General features: G+C 48.5%; 1 protein-coding gene across 2 annotated transcripts; it reads left to right on the forward strand.

Annotated features, from left to right (window-relative positions):
• The first annotated feature begins 4,117 nt into the window (after positions 1-4,117).
• On the forward strand, positions 4,118-22,277 carry CHST12 (carbohydrate sulfotransferase 12). Of its 2 annotated transcripts, none has more exons than XM_082670375.1 (2): positions 4,118-4,189; positions 20,561-22,277. In XM_082670375.1, the coding sequence occupies exon 2, from the start codon at positions 20,635-20,637 to the stop codon at positions 21,901-21,903; it is 1,269 nt and encodes a 422-aa protein (XP_082526501.1). In that variant the 5' UTR covers positions 4,118-4,189; positions 20,561-20,634; the 3' UTR covers positions 21,904-22,277. The 2 variants fall into 2 exon arrangements, with proteins under 2 accessions (XP_082526501.1, XP_082526500.1); XM_082670374.1 differs by having other exon boundaries at positions 4,120-4,179.
• The last annotated feature ends 998 nt before the right edge of the window (positions 22,278-23,275 follow it).

Consider the following 23,275-nt stretch of genomic DNA (forward strand, 5'->3'; position numbering starts at 1 on the left):
TCACCTACATGGCGCCGCACTCATTTTGCTTGAAAGGCCGGCCCTTTAAGGTAATGCAGCAAACGTGACTCAGGAAGGCAGCAGAGGAGGTGTGGGTGTTCCGGCAACTTTAAGAGAACTAGCAGGGCTTCCCTGGTGGCGCGGTGGTTGAGAGTCTGCCTGCCGATGCAGGGGACGCGGGTTCGTGCCCTGGTCCGGGAAGATCCCACATACCGCGGAGCGGCTGGGCCCGTGAGCCATGGCCGCTGAGCCTGCGCGTCCGGAGCCTGTGCTCCACAACGGGAGAGGCCGCAACAGTGAGAGGCCCGCATACCACAAAAAAATAAATAAAAAAGAGAGAGAACTAGCAGGTGCTATCGGGCACTGGTGCTTTGACGGAGGACGTGTGATGACCCCTGAACTGCCCCTCACGCCTGTGGCGTGGACCCTATCCTGGGACCTCACCCAGGTCCTGGCATCTTGTACAGGGTAGAGGCTGAACGTGCAAACGAGGTGACTCCACTGGGAATGTCCTGTGATTATCACGGTGGTTGTTCTGAGGCTTCGTTGCAAGAGGAGAGAGATGGGCAAGGAAGCAGAGCCCTTTGACAAATGGTGGAGAGGACTATGGGCGAGTTTTCCCAGGGAGGAGAGGCAGAAGGTCTGGGTGGCCCAAGTGTAGGGAGTGAGCTCCCCAACTTGGAGGTGTGCAAGCAAGATGAGCCCCCTCGTTAAGAGCATCTTGTTGGTGACAGATGCCACCAGGTGGCAGGAGGTTTAACATCTCCCAGGCTCCTTCCTGAGAACAGCTCATTCTAACTCTGCGAGGAGGCTGGTCCTTTCTGGTTTTGCATAGATCACCTGGACTCAGCCAGTGGCTTCCTCTCCAGGGGTCCCCAGGCTTCCTGTCCATACCCCCAGGATAGCCTTGAGCACGTCGATTTGGGGGGCTGGGTTTTGCTCTTCCAGCTTCTCAAGCCAGACCAGGGTCCACTCTCCCTTCCCTTTGGGGGCTCTTGCTGCCCCCAGAATGAAATGTAGCCTCTGTGGCATCTGGGCCCTACTGGCCATTCCAGCGGCCAGGAGGGTAAAGCAGGAGGTGGCAGAGAGGGTTTGCCAGGATTGGGGGGTGGGGGAGGTGCAGGGACTTGGCGTGGTGGACCCCTGGGGTGAGGGCACCCACTTACAGCACCTCTGACGCTCCCACCTCCAGCCTGCACCCCTTTTCCTGAGTTCAAGATGCAAACATCCAACTGTTTCCCTGATGTGTGTGCTGTCACTCTGCACGCAGAATACCAGGTTCACAAAATTCGCTCCCCAAACTGTTCTCCTCTGGGTATAGTGGCACCACCACCCACTCAAATGCCCACCTAGAAATCGGGCATCACACTCGACCCCTCCCTCCCCTTCTCCCTCCATCAGCCTACCCTCTCTGTTCTGTCCCCCCTTTCCCAAATCTCTCTTGATCATCCTTTTGCCCCCACCTCCTTTCCTACCACCATCTGAGCCTAAGGCACCATCATCGACGCCGGGACCGCCGCAGTGCTTCCCAGCCGGTCTCCCAGCAGAAATGCCGTTAGGGGCCAGCACTCTGCACACACTCTTTCTCTCATCATGTGTAAACGCTGTGGGAAACGGGCATCATTATTTCACGCCTTATACAGATAAGGGAACTGCAGCTCGTGAGAGGCTGGGAGACCTGCCACGTTCACACTGCTGCGTTGTAATCGCCTTAGCATCCGGGGTGGGTTCCGACCACTTCTGCATTACTCCACACCACCCACGAGACGTCTGAAACAGAAACACGGCAGTGAGGCTGGGATAGGGCTGAGGGTGCGTGAGTTCAGATTCATCAGGAAGGTTCACCTGTCCATTCTCCTGGATTATCTTATCACCTGCAAAGGAGGTGAGGGGAATTTGCACTTCTCATACCTCTTCTTCTACTACTTCTTCTTCTTCTTTCCCTAGCTGCCTCTAACGGGAGCAGCTGACATTTCCCGGCCCGAGCCACAGTTACGTCTATCTTCTTCCATTGCAACACTGCTTATGAAAGCAGAAATAGCTGTAGTCGGTACAGGACATCATGATAAACTAAATCATGGAGACTGGGCCAGGCTGTGGTCAGCCCTTGGGAGGCTGTGGCCTTTGCAAAGAGGCCCAGGGGTCCTGAAGGTGGGCCGCAGTCAACGACGTTGCTGTGGGGAAAGATGGCCAGCTGGGGTCCACCAGCTTGAAGCAGCTCGGGGACTGGAAGAGGGGAGACGAAAGTCACAGTGGACGGGAGCTGGTCTGCTCACAAACCCCTCACAGCAGGTGCCCTTTCATCAAGGAGGTCACTGGGGTGCAGTGGAGCTCTGGCTCTGGAGCCCCAAATCTGACTTCCAGTCCCAACTCTGTCACTTACGCAGCTGTGCGTCTTCTGCTAGTTGGTTAACTTCACTGAGCCTCTGCTACCCTCTAGGTAAATGAGGAGGTAATATGTAGCTATTTCAGAGAGGGTAAGTAAAAATGTAGGTTGCTAATGTAAGAACTGGTTTTTCTTTTAATGGAGGTGAAATTGACTTAAGATAAAACCAACCCTTTTAAAGTGAACACATCAGTGGCATTTAGGACGTTCGCAGTGTCGTGCAACCACCAACTCTATCTGGTTCTAAAACATTTCATCACCCCAAAAGGGGGCCTGGCCCCATTGTGAACTTGCTCCACCTTCCTTCTCCCCACTCCCAGGGAAGGCTGGTATTTATCTCAGCTCCAGGTCCAGTCAGCTGAGACCCTCACCCGGCTTCCTGACCCTGAGTCCTGGCACACACCCAAACAACCTTGGTGCTCTGTTCACATTCCCAAGAAGGCTTCTGCAGTGTGAGGTTCTGGCTCCTGGGCACCTGAACATCTACTTAATTCAAAGAAGCCTTTACCAACACCCCCAGGGGTTGGGCCTGGGGAATTCACGGGGAAATTCATTACAATTCACAACATGCTTTATCCTGGCAAAGGGTCTGAGAAGTCTGGCTGCAATTAAACATTTAAAACTTTATTTCCTGTGCCCTGCTCTTATTTGACCAGAGAACCCTTTCATCTTATGAAGGGGGCACCCAGAACCTTCTCTGCAGGCCCGCATTTCAGGGTATATGTTGGGAATTGCTGGCCTAGTGGAAACGTTAATTGAGCGCCTCTGAATGCCGTCCTCTGGGTAAATGAGTTCATCTTCATTATGCACCACTTCTTCATAATTAGCAAAATCTTGGCTGGAGGAAATTACATTTTAAAAGTTTTTTTTTAAATGGAGGTGTAATGTATATATAAGCAAAATGCATCCTTTTGAGTGTAGAGTTTTGGGAGTTTTGACAAACATATACAGTCATGTAACCACCACCAACACCACAATCAAGATAACAGAACAGTTCAGTCACAACTGAAATTTCCTCATGGCCCTTGTTAGCTTTCCCTCAGAAGGCAGCCCACCCCCACTGGGAGGAACCATGAACAACTTCACTGACAGAAAAAGTTCTGTGGACAAACAGTGGAAACGGCTGCACAAAATGTGAATGTACTTAATGCCGCTCGGCACACTTAAAAATGGTTAAGATGGCAAAATGTTATGGGCATTTTACCACAATTTAAAAAATCAGTAAGAACCCCGATGGGAGTGCTGACGATGCATCAGGCTTCACACGCCTCACACGCACCCTCTCACCTGGTGTCACTATAGCTCCCTGCAGGCTGAAGTCACGACCCTACTGATGGACTTGGACACAACCTCAGAGAGGTTCAGCCACTTGCCCAAGGCCACACAGGGCCCGGCAGCAGGATCCTCAGCAGGCAGTCGGTGCTCGCGAACGGGTCGTGTAGACAGCAGGTGCTGCCTAAGTGCTGGCCCGCCGGACCCGAAAGGCTGCAACGCCTCGCTGGTCTCGGGCGCCGGGCAGCACAGGATTGGCCGCTGGGAGGGGGCGGGGCTCCCCGCGGCCGGGGGCGGGGCCGTTCCCGGCCGTAAATACGGCGCCACATGGCACTGGTTGGGGAGGCCCGGGGCGGTGCGGAGGGCGCAGGCGCACTGAGGGGGTGATCCTCGGCCTCCGTGGCCTCTCCGTGGGCCGCGATTTCTCGCGAGAAGAGGGGCGGGGGGCGGGGCCGGTGGAGGGGCGGCCTCGAGACGGTCCGCCGTTCGTGAGGTGGTGGAGGCGCGAGCTGCGGTGCGAGGTGAGGGGAGGTGAGGCGAGGGGCGCGCGAGGTGAGGCGAGGGGCGCGCGAGGTGAGGCGAGGGACGCGGGGCGAGATGAGGGGCGCGCGGTGAGGTGAGGTGAGGCGAGGGGCGCGGGGCGGGGGTCCCGGCGGCGCGGCGGGTCCTGCCTCCTCAGCCGCCTGGGCGGGTCCGGCGCGGCTCCGGGCCGAGTCCCCGCGCCGTCGCTGTGTGACCTTGGCCGGGCTCGCACCGTCTCTGAGCCCCGGTCCTGTGGGGATGAGGGAGACCTGGACGGGGCGTGGGGCGCCCGGCGCGCCGCCCATCCGCGGTGGGGCTCGCGGCTGTGGTCAGCTGCCGCCGTCGGGGCTGGTCCCCGCCCGTTTCTGGCCGCCCGGCATCTGCCCTGCAGGGGGGGCGGCGGCGGGGCGGGGATCCTCCTTGCACGCTTGTCAGCTTCCCCCTTGGGCTGTTCGGGAATGTGGAGGCAGGAGCAGGCGCGCGGGGTTCCGGGGAGCCCTTGGGGGGTCTCCGAGCGCGGGGACCGCGAGTGGACGCCGGGGCGCACGGGTCCCTCCAGCAGCCTCGTGCAGGGGGAGCCCCCGCCCCGGTGCCCTGGCTCGCCCGAGGCCGTGGGCACTTCCTCGTCCCGCTGACCGCGGACCTGTGACTGCGGACCCGGCGGACGCGGGCGCGTCCTGGAAGAGTACCACTCAGATGACGCTTTGCGCCAGAAGCAGCGAAAGGAAGCCATGTATTAGTCGCTAACAGTAGGACTTATATCTTGCATTTGGGCTCCTAGCCACCAAGACATGTCCCGCAAGCCGTTGGCTGGAGCCGAGGTTCCGTCTGGCGCGGAGCACAACAAGCCGTAGTGTTCCCGCGATTATTGAATTATTTATGTTATAATTCGACGCCGGAGAGACTCAGGAGACCCGGGATGAATGACAATGTGGGCTGGGGGCAGAGCGGATGCAAGCGCATCTTTAAGGGTGCTGTCCCCACACGTGTGCGTCCGAGCAGGGGGAAGCTGGGAAACAGCTCGGCTGGTCCTCACCTGCCCCCAAACCAGGGCACAGTTTAGCCCTTCTCTGTGAACACCTGGCTTTGGGAAGGTGACTCAGGGCTGGTGTCAGTGTGAAAAAGGAGCTATTAGGAAAACTTTTTTTTTTTTTTAGTGGTTTGAGAGGCGGCAATTTTATTTATTTGTCTGCCTTGGGCCTTCGTTACTGCGTGCGGGCTTACTCTAGTTGCAGCGAGCACTCTTCATTGCGGTGTGCGGGCTTCTCATTGCGGTGGCTTCTCCAGTTGTGGAGCACGGGCTCTAGGCGTGCAGGCTTCAGTAGTTGTGGCACGTGGGCTTCTGTAGTTGTGGCGCATGGGCTTCAGTAGTTGTGGTGCATGGGCTTCAGTAGTTGTGGCACGTGGGCTCAGTAGTTGTGGCTCGCGGCCTCTAGAGCACAGGCTTAGTAGTTGTGGTGCACGGGCTTAGTTGCTCCACGGCATGTGGGATCTTCCCCGACCAGGGCTCGAACCCGTGTCCCCTGCATCAGCAGGGGGATTCTTAACCACTGCACCACCAGGGAAGTCCGGGAAAACTTTAAAAAATTGAAGTATAATTGATTAGCGTTGTATAAGTTTAAGATGTGCAAAGTGTTGATTTGATACACATATATTGCAACATGATTACCTCCAAAGTGTCAGCTGACGCCAAGGCAAGTGTTACCTGAAGGTAGCGCTACTGAGAACTTAGAGAGTGCCTGCATGGACACACGTGGATGTATTTTTCTTGCCAGATGGTTTGTAAGACTTTGGGCTGTTATTTTCAGGCCAGCAGTACTGTTCACTGTTAGTCAGTGTGCGCCTACTTCATTACCTGAGCAAACGTTGAGCCTCTCATCATTTGTAAGATGCCACGTTGGGCTAGACGCTGGTAATATGATTAACCTGACTATAATACCATGTGATTAGTGCTGTCATCTAGGTGTTTACAAAGTGTGAAGAAAGAGGGAGCAGCTAAACTTGTTTCTTGGTGTTGTAGAAGTTTCCCATAGTGGAGATGACATATGAATTGGACCTTGAGAGACGAGTGAAGTTTGGGGAGAACATTCCAAGTAGAGGCAGCAGGGTATGTGGAGGCTTGGAAGTGAATGGGACGTTTGGGGGGAGGGAGCAGTGAGTCCCTGTGTTCATTGTGGGTTGGGGTTTGAGGATTGAAATGGAGGCTAAGACCAGAAGGAGGTTTCTGACCAAAGGGCCTTGCATGCCGTGCCGGGGAGTTTGGACTTTTATCCTTCTGGTGAGGAGTAGTCAGGGTTTTGGGTGGGATGTGAGAGATGCGTTTTAGAAGAGTAACACTAGTGAGAACAGAGGATAGATCCAGTGTATCAGGAGATGGAGACTGAGCTGAAGAGGGTGTGGGTCAGGACAGTGGCTGAGAGTTGAGAAGGGCGTCAGCTTGAAACAAGCAGGAGAATCCACAGTGCGATGGTGCTCTGTGGGATGTGGTGAAAGGGAAAGGAAAACGGCAAAAGTAACCAAGGTTCTCACTTGGGTGCTGAGGACGGGGCTGGTACCTGAGATAAGGAATACTGGAGCAGGTTTGGAGAAGGAAGGGGCTAAAATGCATTTGATTTTTAGACTTGTAGAATTTGCAGTATTTGTGGGCCATCCTGGATGAGATGTGCTCGTGCAGAGAGAGAATGTGTCCGGGGATGGAATCCTGGGGAGTCCAGCGGGAAAGCGATAGATGGCAGAAGAAGAGCATGTTGGATGGCTGATGGTGGGAACGCAGTTTACTGTCATTACCATACAGTCACCAAGGCTAGTGGGTGATTCTCTTCTGGAAGGGTCTCCAGGCTGAGGTGCCATTCCTGGATGAGAGACTGTTACTGATAATGTACTGAAACAAATGCTGCTAGTTTATAATTTGTTTTAAGCTTACATCTTTAGTTTCAATTTTTAGATTGTTTCTTTATCTTTTTCTTCAGAAAGTAGTGGTTAGTTTCACGCTTACTTAGTGAGTCTGTGGCTGCAGCCAGGGCTGATGGTTCTCCAGTCATTTGCCAACACATGTGCTTAATGATAACTGACTCAGTAACTCAATACTTCCTGTAGTTAACCAAGGTGGTGGTTTCTGTAACTGTTTAGAGAACTTTAAAAGTATTTCAGAGAGGAATAGGAAGCACCAGGTGCAGCTGAGCGGGGCAGAGGGGCTGGACTGCTGTACTAAACCCAAGAGGATGAAGCGAGTGGAGCCTGCTTGGCTCCCAGAACACTGTCAGTTGGTACTTTTCCTTCCAGACAGGACAATGGAAGAGTCTTTGGGGAAAGTGAGTAGTCTGAGAAAGGACCTAAAAATAGTGACATCAGGGGGTCCACAGTAAGGAGGCCCAGTTGGATCACTCACTAATGAAGCTCATAATTAATAACCCCTTACTAGGGTCCAGAGCTTCCAAGTTCTTTTAATCCCCTACCCCTTAAATAGGAATAGATAACCAAAGACAAGTGAAGAAACCTCTGATTTGGAAGATAGAGATCATAACACACACTTGGAAGCAATAGAGAGTGTGCAGGAAGCACACTTAAAAAGCATACTGTCACTGATACACACATGGAGATAGAAAATATCGCATGCAAGAGACAAGAACAGGATGCTCTTTTTTTTTTTAAAGAAGCATTCAGAAATCCAAAAAGATAACACATGGATATAAAAAATACAGTGGAAGAAATAAAAAACTCAGTAGATGAAAAGATTGAGAACTCAGGAAATAGAACAGAAAAACAAAGAGATGGAAAATGAGAGAAAAAAGAAAAAGCATCCAATTAGGAAATTGACAGCTGAATAATAACAGTTTCAGCAAGAAATAAAATGGGATAAACTCATCCACAAAATGATAAGGGAAATCCTAGAACCAAAACTTTCTGCCGTTTTGAAGGGGCCCACTGAGTGACCGGCACCATGGATGAAAATGCAGGTATCCTTCACTCACCTGTCTGTTCAGTTCCCAGTTTGGATATTCAGAGTGTGGGGGGCAAGTTTGTATAGGGAGGGATACCGAGTTTCTGATAGTGGCTAGTAAGAGTTTGGGAAGCAGGTTTATTTGGAAGTGCGTCTGAAGCTGTTTCAGAATTTGCATAGTGAGAGTTCGCATGGAGAGAGAGACGTGCACACTCGCTCCAAGACACGTTGTTGTGAAATTTCAGAACTCTGGACAAAGAAGATCATGCTAGCTTCTCAGGAAGAATAAAGACAGGCCACCAACAGGTCATCACGGGATGAAGCAGAATGGCTCCGAACCCATCTTTAGGAACATTGGAAGCTGGGAGACAAGAGAGCATTACTTTCAAAATTCTGAAGGAAAATATTTTCCACCTTGAATTCTAAACTCAGGCAAAGGAGGATATAATAAAGATATGTGCACAAATCCTCCAAAGATTTGTCTCGTGTATTTTAAAGAAGTGACTGGCAGGCGTACTCTCCCAAAATGAGGTGGTGAATCTGGAAAGACAGGCTAGAGGAGACAGGGTTAGCCTCAGAGGAGAGGTGAGAAGAATCTGCTGGATGAGATGGAGAGGCTGGGATGCCAGCCAGGCCAGGTACCAGGTATGAGAGCAGGTATCTTGGGACCTGAGCCTCGAAGTTTCCTCCAAGAGATTTTTTGGGGAATGTGAAATTGATGGGGCACCTGATGCTCTGGAACATCTGGAGAGGAGATTTAGACAGTTGGCAGAGTTGGGGCTGTATTAGTGATTAAGTACATAGAAAGCAAAGCAAGCGAAAACACAAGACTGTTAACTAGTTCCAGGGAAAATAAGCCGTTGTGCAGGAAAGAAAGATAATTACGGTGTACTGCAAGGCTCAGCTGTGAATAGCCTTTGTGCAATGATAATAATTTATGTAAACATCGAATATTGCTCTAATTAAAATGCTGATGTGCCTGTCTGGAGGAGGCGTGGAGATGAGAAGGGCATGGTTGTTTGGAGGGCCCAGGGGAAGAAAGAGAGACTACCTTTCTGCCAGCTGCCTGCCACTGTGGGGAAGTCAGTAGATGATGCTCAAGCTGAACCATCGATTATCGCCCAGGGCTATTGCTTAGAGGTAGGTAGTGACACCGAAAGATTCAGCTAATAAGAATGAGCGAGAAAGATGGAGGTGGGTGATGAGAAAGAAAGGGACTGGGGACTGTGTGTGTAGTAAACTCCTGGGACAATTTAATCCTTTAGCATACATGCATAACGTTGATCAAAATAAAGAAAAATCAGTAAGCTTCCAACTCTGATGAAGGAAGAGGCCAGACTCTTGCCTGTTGTGTGTGCAGCTGGGTCACTCACCAGGCTGTCTTTCTTATTAGGCAGAGTTTACTTGTTCTTATTTCCTCTCCATTATTGCCATTGTTCTCTGTATCCTGTCTCTTGCCTGTGGTCACATATCGGAGATTTGGTGCTTTCTTTAGCTTTTTTCTTTTCTTTTAACTTGTTATAAAGGAATTGTAAAACATATCCAAAAGTAGAGATAATAGGGACTTCTCTGGTGGCGCAGTGGTTAAGAACCTGCCTGCCAACGCAGGGGACACGGGTTTGAGCCCTGGCCCGGGAAGATCCCACATGCCACGGAGCAACTAAGCCCGTGCGCCACAGCTGCTGAGTCTGCGCTCTAGAGCCCGAGAAGCACAGCTACCGAAGCCTGCGCGCCTAGAGCCCGTGCTCCACAACGAGAGAAGCCACCGCAATGAGAAGCCCGCGCACCACGACAAAGAGTAGCCCCAGCTTGACGCAACTAGAGAAAACCTGCGCGCGGCAACAAAGACCCAACACAGCCAAAAACAAATAAATAAATAATATATTTTAAAAAGTAGAGATAATAGTTTTATGAACTCTTCTTTACCTGTCACCCAGTTTCAGAAATTATGAAATCAGGGTCAGTCATGTTTATCTGTTTTTGTTAGCATAACAGCTCTTTATTGAGTACCTACTGTATGCCAAGCACTATTCATAGCCTTGAGACTACAACTATGACAGACTTTGAAGGGTCAAGTACCTCCCTTCTAAAGTTTATATTCTAGTGCAGATAGACCATAAGCAAATAAGCCAGTGAATATATAATGTTGGAGGTAATGACAAATGACATGGAGAAAAAACAGCCACGGAGGATGGGGCGTGCAGGGTGGGGAGTGATCAGGGAAGCCCTCACTGATGAGGTGAGCTTCAGGTGTAGATCAGAAGGTTGAGCCACAGGACTCCCTGGGTGTGTGCGGGCCAGGGGGTGGGAGCCTGGTTGGCGTAGATGATGAACAACAAGGAGGCCATTGTGGCTAGAGTGGGGCCAGTGACGGGGAGCAAAGGGGAGGAGAGTGTGGGATCCCAGTCATATAGGGCTTGTCATGGGCCACTGTAAGGACTGGAAATGGGAAGCTGTTGGACTCCAAAGATTGGAGGGTTTTGAGCAGAGCCATGACATGATCTGACTTTTAGCAGAAGAACCATGGCTACTGGGTTTAAAGAGGATAGTAGGGGCAGGAGAGCGGAGGCGGGAGAACAAGTTGGACGCTGTGGCAGTAACGCAGGTGAGAGCTGGTGGTGGCCTGGGGGGCAGGGTGCACACAGGAGGTAGGAAAGTAGAGGGGTTAGGGTCTGCATATATTTGAAGGTAAAGCCCTAATCAGGTTCTTAAGCTAATCATAGTCAAATTTATTATCTATTTTCCCTTGAAATAATTTCTTTGAATTGACTTAACTCTGGGAAATGAGTTATTTGGATTCCAGAGTCAAATACCATGCAACAAGTGTTTGAGTGTTGTGAGGAATATAGAAGATATAGTAGACGTGATCCCTGTCACCTAAGAACTTGAAATCTAGTTTGGGAATATGGGACTCGTGTGCCTACACTAATACCCTGCCTACTTGTGAAGTACCGACGGGGCTTAGAGACCAGGGACGAAGACACCAATGTGAGCAGATAGCCAAGTGTGCTGTGGGCCACCTCTGTGGGAAGTTACTTTATTTCAAAGGCCAAGTTTGGGCTCAGTTTTCATTCAGGTCTTCTGGGACGGACATCAACCTTTCATTCTCATCAATGTGCCCATTTATTACTTATTTTTATTTGGATACACTGTCAGATTTAGTTCTCAGCGTTAACCAAATACAAGTGAAGTAATTTTATAAGCAAATAAACCCCCAGTGCTGGTGGCACAGAAGTGAAAATATACCTTACAATGGGGGTTTTAATCCAACACCAAAGCATCAGTTGCAGGGCTGGGCCATACAGGGTGCAGAGAGTAAATGTTGAGACCACTAACAAACTTTCCAAATTTCTGTTGACTACAGTGATGAGACCCTCAGTGAATTATTTGCCTTTGCAAAGCTGGAAAAGAAGTAGGTAGTTTCTGGTCTCTTTGCCAGTAGCATAAATGAATAAAACTTGAAACATTCTTGGACTTCTTAATGAAGGTCATGTCACTTGATTTAATGCTCAGAAGTTGGTTATTTGGACAAGGAAAAGCAAATTTTCTCAGAAATAAAGGTAATAAAAATTTGAGTGTCTAGAAGAACCAACCAATTCTGCATTAAATATTTACTGTAGAGGCTGGTCGACTGTAGTGTTTGGGAAGGTAGGCTCTCAAATCAGTTGTTCAAATGCCAGCTCTGAACAGTTGTAGCTGTGTACACTTGGGTAAGTTGCTTGGCTGTTTTTGGTTTTGTTTTTGTTTTTGCAGTACGTGGGCCTCTCACTGTTGTGGCCTCTCCCATTGCGGAGCACAGGCTCCGGACGCGCAGGCTCAGCGGCCATGGCCAGCCACTCTGCGGCATGTGGGACCTTCCCAGACTGGGGCACGAACCCGTGTCCCCTGCATCGGCAGGCGGACTCTCAACCACTGTGCCACCAGGGGAGCCCCTGCCTGGCTGTTTTCCCCCAACTTTATCACAATTACTGTGAGGATTAAATAAGATATGCAAGGCCTATAACAGCACTTTGGAAAACATATTAGCTATTGTTATTATTATAAAATTAATTGAAATCATAACATTCTTCCTTGCTGATAACTGGCTATTGGTAGAAAGCATGAGTAATAATAAAAATAATGTTATATTTATATGATACAAATATTTGAGGGCCAGATGAAATAGAAAGATAACTAAGGCCAATGGTATATATTCTAAAGAACATGCTTTACTATTTTACAAAACACTTAGCTGATATGTTCTCATTTTCATCCTCTCAGTAGCTCCGGTTAGCAGAAAGACCTTGATTGTTCTTGTTTTATAGGTGAAGAATTGAAACTCACACTTAAAGAGATATCCCAGGCCACTCAGCAGAGGCTGGACTTGGCCTCAGAATTCCTTTCCTTTTCTTCCCGATCTCCAGATGTCTGTGTAGGACTTCAGTGCTGGTGTTTTTATCCTGTGTTGTAGAAATCAGTGACAGCTGGTTAGTTCATAGTGTTTGTGCTGAAGAGAAAAGTTTTAGCTTCTGGTGATTGACTTAATAAGACTGCTCACATATTCTTCCCCTTGAAATCAAATGTATCGAGGTATAATTTACATGCAATAAAATGCACACATTTTAAGTGTAAAGTTCTATGAATGTGGACAGATGTATCTACCTGTGTAACTGCCACTACAAACAATATAATAGAACATTTCCATCACCCAGATTTCCTCCTGTCCCTTTGCAGTCTATGATTTCTGTCACTAGTTTTGCCTTTTATAACCTTTGTATAAATGAAATCATGTGGTATGTACTCTTTTGTGTCTGGGTACTTTTGTTTAGTGTAATATCTGCAGGATTCATCCATGTTGTTGCATGTATTGATGTGTGAGTCTGTGGTTCACTCTTTTTTATTGTTGAATAGTTTTCCACTGAATGAGTACACCACAGCTTGTTTATTCATTCACTTGTTGATGGACCTCTGGATTCTTTTCAGTTTGTAGCTATTTTGAGTAAAGCCACAATGAATATTCTTGTACACATCTTTGTGTGGACAGTTATTTCATTCATGGATATCGTCTTTGATGTTGTGTCTAAAAGGCATCACAATACACAAGGTCATTTAGGTTATCTCCTGTGTTACCTTCTAGGAGTTTTATAGTTTTGCATTTTACATTTAGGTCTATTATCCATCTTGAGTTAGTTTTTTTTTTTTTTGGCGGTACGTGGGCCCCCCACTGCTGCGGCACCCCCCCTCCCGCCGCGGAGCACAGGCTCCGGATGCGCAAGCCCAGCGGCCACGGCCCACGGGCCCAGCCGCTCTGTGGCACGCAGGATCCTCCCGGACCGGGGCACGAACCCACGTCCCCTACAGTGGCAGGCGGACTCCCAACCACTACGCCACCAGGGAAGCCCTTGAGTTAGTTTTTTTGAAGGTCTGTGTCTAGATTCTTTCTTTTAATTTTTTTTTTTTAACATGTGATATCCAGTTGTTCCAGTACCATTTGTTGCAGAAACAGACTGTCTTTGCTCCCTTGTATTGCCTTTGCTCCTTTGTTAAAAATAGGTTGACCATATGGGGGTCTGTTTCTGAGCTATCTGTTCGGTTCCAGGGATCTACTTCTCCATGCTTTTGCCAATACCACACCATTTTGATTACTGTAGCTTTATGGTAAATCTTGAAGTCGGGCAGCATCAATCTTCCAGCTTTGTTCTTCTCCTTCAATATTGTATTGGCTATTCTGGGTCTTTGGCTCCTACATGTAAACTTTAGAAACAGTTTGTTGATATCCACAAAATAACTTGCTATGATTTTGGTTGGGATTAATCTATAAGTTGGGAAGAATGGATATCTTGACAATATTGAGTCTTCCTATCCTTTAGCACTTTGAACATGGAATATCTCTTCATTTCCTTAGTTCTTCTGATGATTTCATTCATCAGAATTTTGTAGTTTTCCTCATATAGATCTTGTACATATTTTGTTAGCTTTATACTAAGTGTTTTTCTTTTGGGGGGTTGCTCATAAATGGAATTCTGTTTTTAATTTCAAATTCCACTTGTTCATTGCTGAAATGTAGGAAAGTGGTTGACTTTTGTTTATTAACCTTGTGTCCTGCAAACTTGCTATAATCACTTGAGCCCGTAAAATTTTATAATTGGAAAAGTATTGATAGTCTAAGATTTATATGTCATATTTTGATGGTCAGTTGGGTCTTTAAATAGAGTCCCTAAGCTTTATTGCAGAACATCTACTGTTATGGATCTTACAGAACCTTCCAGGAGGTTAAAAATCCGCTTGATATTTTTTAATACAATCTTTTTGACTTTTTGAAAGTCTCAGCATAAAAAAAAACTAGGCTGTATGCAAAAAACGTTGACATTAATTTTTTTCATAATAGCCAAAAAAGGGAGCTAACTCCAAAGTTCATCAGTTGGTAAATGGATAAACAGATAGTGGTATATCCATATAGTGGGGTACTGCCCAGCAATGACACAAGCAACAACTTGGACAGATCTCAAAAGCATCTTCCTAAGTGAAGGAAGCCAAATACAAGAGGCGACTTCCTGTATAATTCCATTTATGTGACATTCTAGAAAGGGCAGAACTATAGAACTATATACTGCCTGGAGCTGGGTGTTGGGGGAGGATAAGGGAACTTTGGGGGATGATGAAGATGTTCTATATCTTAATTATAGTGTACATTTGCCCAAACTCATCAGACTGTACAGTTAAAAAGAGTGCGTTTTATTGTGTATAAATCATACCTCAATAAACCTGACTTAAAAAGGAAAAAAAGCGAGGTGCTAAAGTGATTTAATCAGGAAAGAACCGTCTTTTAAACAAATGGTGCTGGAATAACAGGATATCTCTATGGGAAAAAAATGAATCTCAACCTCTCCCTCTGGAATACTTGTATTGGATAGTGGCTGAAATTCTCTGCATTTAACATTCCTTTCCACCATGGCAGATACATTAATTTCCATTTATTACCACCCACTGTTTAATTCTCACTGGTTTGATCACTTGTGTCTATAATATGTAGTAAATACACACGCACACACACCGCACACGCACACACACACACACACACAAACACCCCAGTCCGTATGACAAAATAAATATTGATATATTAGTGAGGGTTCTCCAAGGAAACAGAACCAATAAGGTATGTGTGTATGAGTAAAGGGATTTATCATGAGGAATTGGCTCACAGGGTTATGGAAGCTGAGTAGTTCAGGCCCCGGAGAGCTGACGGTGTGCTCCAGTCTGAGTCTGAAGGCCTGAGGACCAGGAAGACTGCTGGTGAGAGTTCTAGTACTCGTCCAGGTCTGAAGGCATGAGACCCGTGTCCCGGCTCAAGGACAGTCAGGTGGAGAGAGGGAATTCTCTCTTCCTCTGCCTTTTTGTTCTATTTAGGCTTTCAACAAATTGGATGAGGCTGTCCCACACTGGGGAGGGCCATCTGCTTTACTCAGCCTACCGATCCAAACATTAATCTCGTCCAGAAACACCGTCACAGACATACCCAGAATGTGTGACCAAACTACCTGGGCAGCCATAGCTCAGTCAAGTTGACACGTAAAACTACCCAGCATATACCACCTGACCTTTTTGTACTGTAGTTGTCAGTTCTGCTATCGAATTTTGGGATGTGCCCTTATACGGGTCTTAGTATGGGTCTGGCCTTGTGGCCCTCTATTCTAGATATGTCAGGATGGCACACATCTGAGTGTGAGGGAGGTCAGCCCTCAGCTGCACACCACCCCATCTTCCCGGATTCTTGCCTACTATTGGTGTGAAGGCTCCTTGAGACCAGCAGCCTCATGTGGGCGGCCAGCACTGGGTGCTTGCTTCCTGGGGCTGCCAAGCTGCCCTTGGCATCATACCCTGCCATGTGTCAGAAGAAATGTTTAACCCCACCTTGAGCTAAGAAACAGCTCGGCCTAGCCACAGTGTTTTGGTTTAAACCCAACCTAATTCTTTCATCAGTAGTGTTTACAAGGGCCTTTGACAAAACCCTTGTAGAAAACCAGCCCCCCAAAGATGAAACTTCTGGATAGACTTTGCTGTCAGTTCTATTGCTGCGGGCAGAAGCCTGAGACTGATATGCAGCGCCAGTCGTAGATCACTTCCTCTGTGAAGGTTCTTCTTGCTCTGCTTCTTCAAAACTTGGGGGGCTTTTTGTTGACTGCGTTTTGAAATAGTGGGAGATTTATGTTTGGAAACAATGCCCTTATTTTTGAATGAAAAATTACTTTATGAGGTCATCGTTATTCCCTGACACGTTTCTGAAGCAGTCTTCGGTTCTCAGCTGGCTTTCCCCACTGTGCTGCTCTCACCCCCAGAAGACAAGGAAGTGTTACCCACACTGTCCAGCTTGAGCTGCCCAGGCACCTGGACCAGAAATCCCTAGATGTCCTACTCCCTTTTAAAACGTAAAACTTGTTGCTGGCGATGCTATGTGGTAGTCTTGGCTCTACTCTCCACTCTTCCGAGAAACTGGGAACTTGTGCTCCATGAATATTTTAAAGGAGCCACAGCCCTTTCTTCCCAAAGGACTACTCTCACAGGCCATTTCATACACTCAGACAGTCTTGTTTCCATGCTGTTTTTGTGGCATGTTTGAGGTTAGAAATGACAACACAAAGGACTGCCCTGTTCCTTGATGTTAAAAATGAACCATGGCCTCAGCTTCATCGGTAAACGCTGCCTCAGCTTGGTGTGTAGGCGCTCATCCCCTTGATTTAGAAAGGCCTGGAAGGGGCTGTGACGTGGCAGGACTCCAGGGCAAGACAAGGCTCTTGGGACCAGTCTCCCCACTGAATAGCCAGACAGGTTTTTGGCTGTCCCAGGGGAAGACCTGTCTTGCTTCTGTGCAACAGCCCCCAATTATAAATTTTTAAAACTTTGCTTAATAAGCAAATTGCAGGTGAAGTTGGCTTGTGGAGCTTTTGCACAAGGTTGTAAGGGTAGCTTGTGGCTTCGGCAGCTGGCTCCAAATTTAGCCTCTGTACAGCTCTCTATCATATTTAGCTTTGTTTATTTTTTACACACTGTCCTACATTTGCCTTATTCATTCGACAATACCTCTTGGAAATTCCTCCAAGTCCACTGTTACAGCTCTAATTCATTTTTTTCCCTCCAGTTTGTTTTTATTGTGGTAAAATACACGTAACATAAAATTTACCACCTTAAAAAAAAAAAATTTACCACCTTAACCTTTTTTTTTTTTTTTTTTTTTTTTTTTTTGCGGTACGCGGACCTCTCACTGTCGTAGCCTCTCCCGTTGCGGAGCACAGGCTCCGGACGCGCAGGCTCAGCGGCCATGGCTCACGGGCCCAGCCGCTCCGCGGCATGTGGGATCTTCCCGGACCGGGGCACGAACCCATGTCCCCTGCATCGGCAGGCGGACTCTCAACCACTGCGCCACCAGGGAAGCCCAACCTTAACCATTTTTAAGTGTACAGTTCAGTGACATCGAGCACATTCATATTGTTGTGCAACCATCACCATCATCCATTTCCAGAACTCATTTTATCTTCCCAAACTGAGACTCTGTCCCCATTAAACACTAACTCCCCATCCCCCTCCACAGCCCCTGGTCCCCACCTTCTACTTTCTGTCTCTATGAATTTGACTCCTCCAGGGACCTCATATAAGTGGAATCACACAGTATTTGTCCTTTTCTGTGACTGAGTTATTTCACTGAGCATCATGTCTTCAAGGTTCATCTATGTTGTAGCAGGCATCAGAATTTCCTTCCCTTTTAAGGCTGAATAATAATCTGTTGTATGGATGGACCACATTTTGTTTATCCATTCACCCATTGATGGACATGGGTTGCTTCCACCTTTTGGCTACTGTGAGTAATGCTGCTGTGAACATGGGTGTATAAATATCTCTTCAAGACCCTGCTTTCAATTCTTGTGGGTATAGACCCAGAAGTGGAATTGCTGGATCACATGTTAACTTTATACGGCAATTCTATTTCTGATTTTTTGAGGAACCTCTATACTATTTATGCAGTGACTGCAGCATTTTACATTCCCATTAACAGTATACAAGGGTTTCACCACCTTCTCATCCTCACCAGTACTTGTTGTTTTCTGGTTTGCGTTTTTTTTGCTTTTGTTTTCAGTAGCCATCTTGGTGGGTGTGAGGTGGTGTCTCCTGTGGCCTTGATTTGCATTTTTCTAATGATTAGTGACATTGAGCATCTTTTCATGTGCTGATTGGCCTCAGTTTCTCAGCTGTAAGTGGATTATGCTGCACCCCCACCCCAGATGGTGTGCAGAGGGCCTGCAGTAACATACGTGTGTAAAACGCGCATCTTAGTGCCTGACACACAGGAAGAGGTCGATAAATGGCTGCTGCTATCAAGATGTTATCAATATATAGTAATTCTCCAAAAAATATTTGACCATGTCTTTTCCTTGCAATTAAATTGAATTCTTACTAAATTATTAGTAAAGAGAGTCAGAGTTTTTACAGAATGTTGTAGGCACTGGCATTTATTAATGTGCATATACTACTGCTTGGCTGAAAAGTAAGTCAAGGTATTTAGGCTATCAGGCCAGGTAGTTCTGGTACTTAGCATTATAAGTATGTGGCCGATAGCACGATCCTTGATCTGTGGCTATGCCTGTGTCCACAATATGTAACTGTGATGTTGCGTCACCTCTACTCTGTTTATTAGTCTTGATCTTAAAATTGAAAACTGATCTCTTAAATCACTCGACATTTTAAGTTACTTTTTCCCTTTGCTGCTTTCTCAGCCTTTGGCAAACTTTTTTTTTTTTAATATGGTTTCACCTTCATCTTTATAAACTGTTCGCCCTTGCACATCCTTGAGAAGGGATGGTCTTGAAAACTTTAATGACATGGGTGCTTATGATCTAGTTTTAAAAATAGGCTGTAACATTTTGTGATCCTAACCGTTACCATTAAAAGCATATTAAAACCTGTTGCAGCATTGCTTGTTCTTATTCCACTCACACCCGCGACCCACTCGAAGGGAATGAGCGAAAGTACCAGCAGCAGTTGTGCAAGACACAGTAGGGTATTTCACCTGTAGTCCTGTTTCCTGTTTCATAATGTCCGTAGTGTGCTTATTACCTTTATAATGTGTAGTAATTATATAATAAATATATAACATATAATAAATATCTAGCTGTGTGACTCTAGCACATGGCCGACAGCCCTGAGTGGGTGAGAGGAGGTGTGATCGCCACCCCTCAGGGTGGGGGTCACCAGATTTTTCTGCTCTTCCTTTTTCTGTGGGAGCACATGACGAGCTCTTAGGGCTCAGGAAACACTACATGAAGGTGACGATGACCAGAGAATGTGCTCTTCTCTGTCAGATGGTCGTTGCAGCTCCTTTTGTGTAAAGGCCCACCCCACCCTTTGTCTGCTGAACTGTTTGCCATAAGTATGTATTAATTTTTCCATTAAAAAAAGTGAATTAAGAGTGAACAACAACAAAAGAGAGTAAACAACAGCTGCAGAGGTGGATAGAGATTGCACCCAAATTTCTGCCTAATGAACTTTTAGGTTCATTTTATGAAAATGTATTAGATACTAGGTACATAGTCGAATGCATATGAGGAATATAGACTCAGAAGTGTACACTGGGGGATGTCCCAGAGGGTGCACAATGTGGACCCTCCCCTAGAACACCCCAAGACGTGCTCTGTCTGTCTGTGCCCCGATGCCTGCAGTGATAGAAGTCCTAGTATGGCTTCAAAAACAGCCCATTCTTAAGTGGTTTTGGCCCACTTATAATTATTAGTGTTCTTTCCTTAGGCTCGACTCAGTTTCTGAGTTGTATCTTCTGAAGCTGCTCTCTCTCCCACGTGACAGCCCTCCAGATAGCTGAAGCCCCGACACGAATGTCACTTCCAGCCTGCACAGCCCCTCCTCGTACAGGTGCTGTGGACCAGGAGGCTGAGAGCCGGCAGCAGCCTGCACCGCTCACAGCACACAGCACGCTGTCGGCCTCACACGGGGGCCCGTCTCAAGTGTTTGTGTGGATGACGTGTGCACAGAAGAAGGGGTTTGGGCGGGAGAAGGGGTGAGTTCAGCATTGCACTGAGCTTTAACTTTCTTGTTACCATGTTTTGTTTCGCTGCGCCTCTCCTTTCATTCTCACACCCACTCTTCGCGAGGGTCTGCGTTCCCGCCCGGGGGCTGGTCTGGGTCCGGCCTCCCCCTTTCAGTGCGGTGGTAAGGGGTCTCCAGTCACCTCTCCAGTCACACTCACCCTCTGGGCCTTCCTAAAGCCTCATGGGTCACATCACCTGGAGAAGCTGAAGCTCCCCATCAGGCAGCCCCCCAAAGTCCACCTCACAGAGGGTGGAGGAGGGAGGGAAAAGCAGGGCCACTGGGTCTGAGACGGCAGCAGGCACCATCCTCTCAGGACCGCAGGCTGCAAGAGGACCTTAGCCTTTAACTTGGTTTCTGTTGCCTTCCAGCTTCCTCGGAGGGCAGCGTCTGGTCTCTACAGGAAGCTGAAGTGAAAGGATCCGGGGAAGAGGTCCCCGCATCCATGGACACAATGACCAAAAGCCGGTTCTTCCGCCTGTGGCTGGTCTTGGGGTCCGTCTTCATGATCCTCCTGATCATCGTGTACTGGGACAACATGGGCACCGCCCACTTGTACCTGCACACTTCCCTCTCCAGGCCTCACATCCTGCAGCCCTTCCCCAGCCCCAAGCCAGGGGACGGCAAGTATTTCACCGCCAGCATTGAGGAGATTTTGGAGAAGCTCCTCAGTGCTCATGCGAAGCAGAACATCCTTCTGGGTAGAAAGGTGGAGCAGCCCTCCCTGCTGGCCTCCAGCAAGCCTGTGCTCAGCAACATGGAAGAGAGTGTGAGGGGCTACGACTGGTCCAGCCACGACGCCCAGCAGAGCCCGGACCCAGACGGGCGGCAGGCCGAACGGAGGAGCGTGCTGAGGGGGTTCTGCGCCAATGCCAGCTTTGTGTTTCCCGCCAAGGAGCGCTCTTTCGATGACATTCCCAACTATGAGCTGAACCACCTCATCGTGGACGACCGCCACGGGGTCATCTACTGCTATGTGCCCAAGGTGGCCTGCACCAACTGGAAGCGCGTGATGATCGTCCTGAGCCAGAGCCTCTCGGACCAGGGCACGCCCTACCGTGACCCCCTGGACATCCCCCGGGAGTACGTCCACAACTCCAGCACCCACCTGACTTTCAACAAGTTTTGGCGCCGCTACGGGAAGTTCTCCCGCCACCTCATGAAAGTTAAGCTGAAAAAGTACACTAAGTTCCTGTTCGTGCGGGACCCCTTCGTCCGCCTCATCTCGGCCTTCCGCAGCAAGTTCGAGCTGGAGAACGAAGAGTTCTACCAGAAGTTCGCCGTCCCCATGCTGAAGAGGTACTCCAACCACACCAGCCTGCCCAAGTCGGTCAGCGAGGCCTTCAGTGCAGGCCTCAGGGTGTCCTTCGCCAACTTCATCCAGTACCTGCTGGACCCTCACACCGAAAAGCTGGCGCCCTTCAACGAGCACTGGAGGCAGGTGCACCGCCTCTGCCACCCCTGCCAGATAGACTACGACTTTGTGGGGAAACTGGAGACCCTGGACCAGGATGCCACCCAGCTGCTCCGGCTTCTCAAGGTGGACAGGCTGCTCCAGTTCCCCCCAAGTTACCGGAACAGAACTGCCAGCAGCTGGGAGGAAGGCTGGTTTGCCAAAATTCCCCTGGCCTGGAGGCGGCAGCTTTACAAACTCTACGAAGCAGACTTCGTCCTCTTTGGCTACCCCAAGCCTGAAAATCTACTTAGAGACTGAAGGCGTTAGGGGGAAATCCTGAACACCAAAAAAAAAAAAAGTGCTTGTGTTGTTACTTTAAACCTGAACGAAGGGCCTGTGGTACCGCGACCACCTCCCGGAGGATGGAGCAATGTGTCGCCGCGTGTATTTTTATGTGGCTTTGCTTCTCTCCTGGTGTGACACATCGCAGAGTTCCACAGTGCTCCTGTTGGCGAGTCAGCTGGAAACACCTGGAATTGACCACACCCACACTCTCGTTTGTAAAATACCCTGCGATTTTGCAGTCTGGACTTGCCGTTTACTCCCTCCCTGTATTCATCGAGTACTGTGTTAATATTGTTTTTTAAGATTAATATATTTCAGATATTTAATATGAAAAGTGGAGAAGGAAATGGTGGAGTAAAAGGTTACATCTGCTCCTTCTGCCTGCGCTTGTGGTTATTTCGTTGGAGCGACAGGTGCTCATTCAGGGGCTCCAAGCAGCATAATGGCTGACGCTTAGGCCTCAGAATCTCAATTTCAGGAAGGGAGGGTTCATGGTCGTCTTCAGCAAAAAGGAGGAACTTGAATTTGAGATCAGGCGTTACTGTGTGTTTGTGCAAGGGTGGCAGACAAATCCTTCAAAAGTGAAAGCTCTGTTATTAGGTGATACATGTGAAAAGGGAAGGCTATTAATAAGGGTTTCATACTTGAGATCATATCGAAGGTAAATCGTACATCCAGGTCACAGTCACAGAGGCTGGATTTTAACTCCAGCTGCCTCCTTTAATTTGTCAGTCACGGACGTAAGGATTTGCAGTAGCAGGGACTGAGTTTATCCCTAAAATGCGTCCCCAGCATCAGCAGGGCGAGGCGCAGGTGGGAGTCTCATTGCCAAGCTGGCTGGTTCGATTCAGCTTCAGGGACGTTCCCTCGAGGACATGACTGACACAGGGATCTTCACGTTCGATGGCCCTGCCTTGGTGAAGGTGTCTGCTAGTCCAGGAAGGCTCTTTTTGAACATCTCGTTCAAATTCCTTTGCAGGTTTTGCTCTGAACCCGTAATTGGTGAGAAGCGTGCGGTCATTTTGTGGCGTTTGGGCATCACATTCGACCGTGTCTTCTTGATCTGTAGCATTTGGTCCTAGACGCCCAGTTCCTGAAGAGCTGGCAGAACACGTGGAAGGCCTCCCCCCGGGTGTCCTTGGCGGGTGGTGGCCCTGCTTTTCCCAGCTGCGAGGTGGTGCTGTGTGTGGCTGGAGCCCGGGCCTCTGGTGCTCACCTTGCAGTTTGGAGCTCCACAGTATTAGAAACCACCACTTCCTTTGGAAGCTTCCCTTCTCTCCGTAAGACAGTCGGCAGCCGGTACACAGACTTGAGGAGTCCAGTTTCAGAGTGCTTGTCTGAAGAG

This window comes from Grampus griseus (assembly GCF_964374135.1).
Source record: "Grampus griseus genome assembly, chromosome: 14".
NCBI lineage: Eukaryota > Metazoa > Chordata > Mammalia > Artiodactyla > Delphinidae > Grampus > Grampus griseus.

Coding starts and splice junctions, on each gene's coding strand:
- CHST12 (XM_082670375.1), top strand. CDS start 20,635: ATGGACACAATGACCAAAAGCCGGTTCTTCCGCCTGTGGCTGGTCTTG.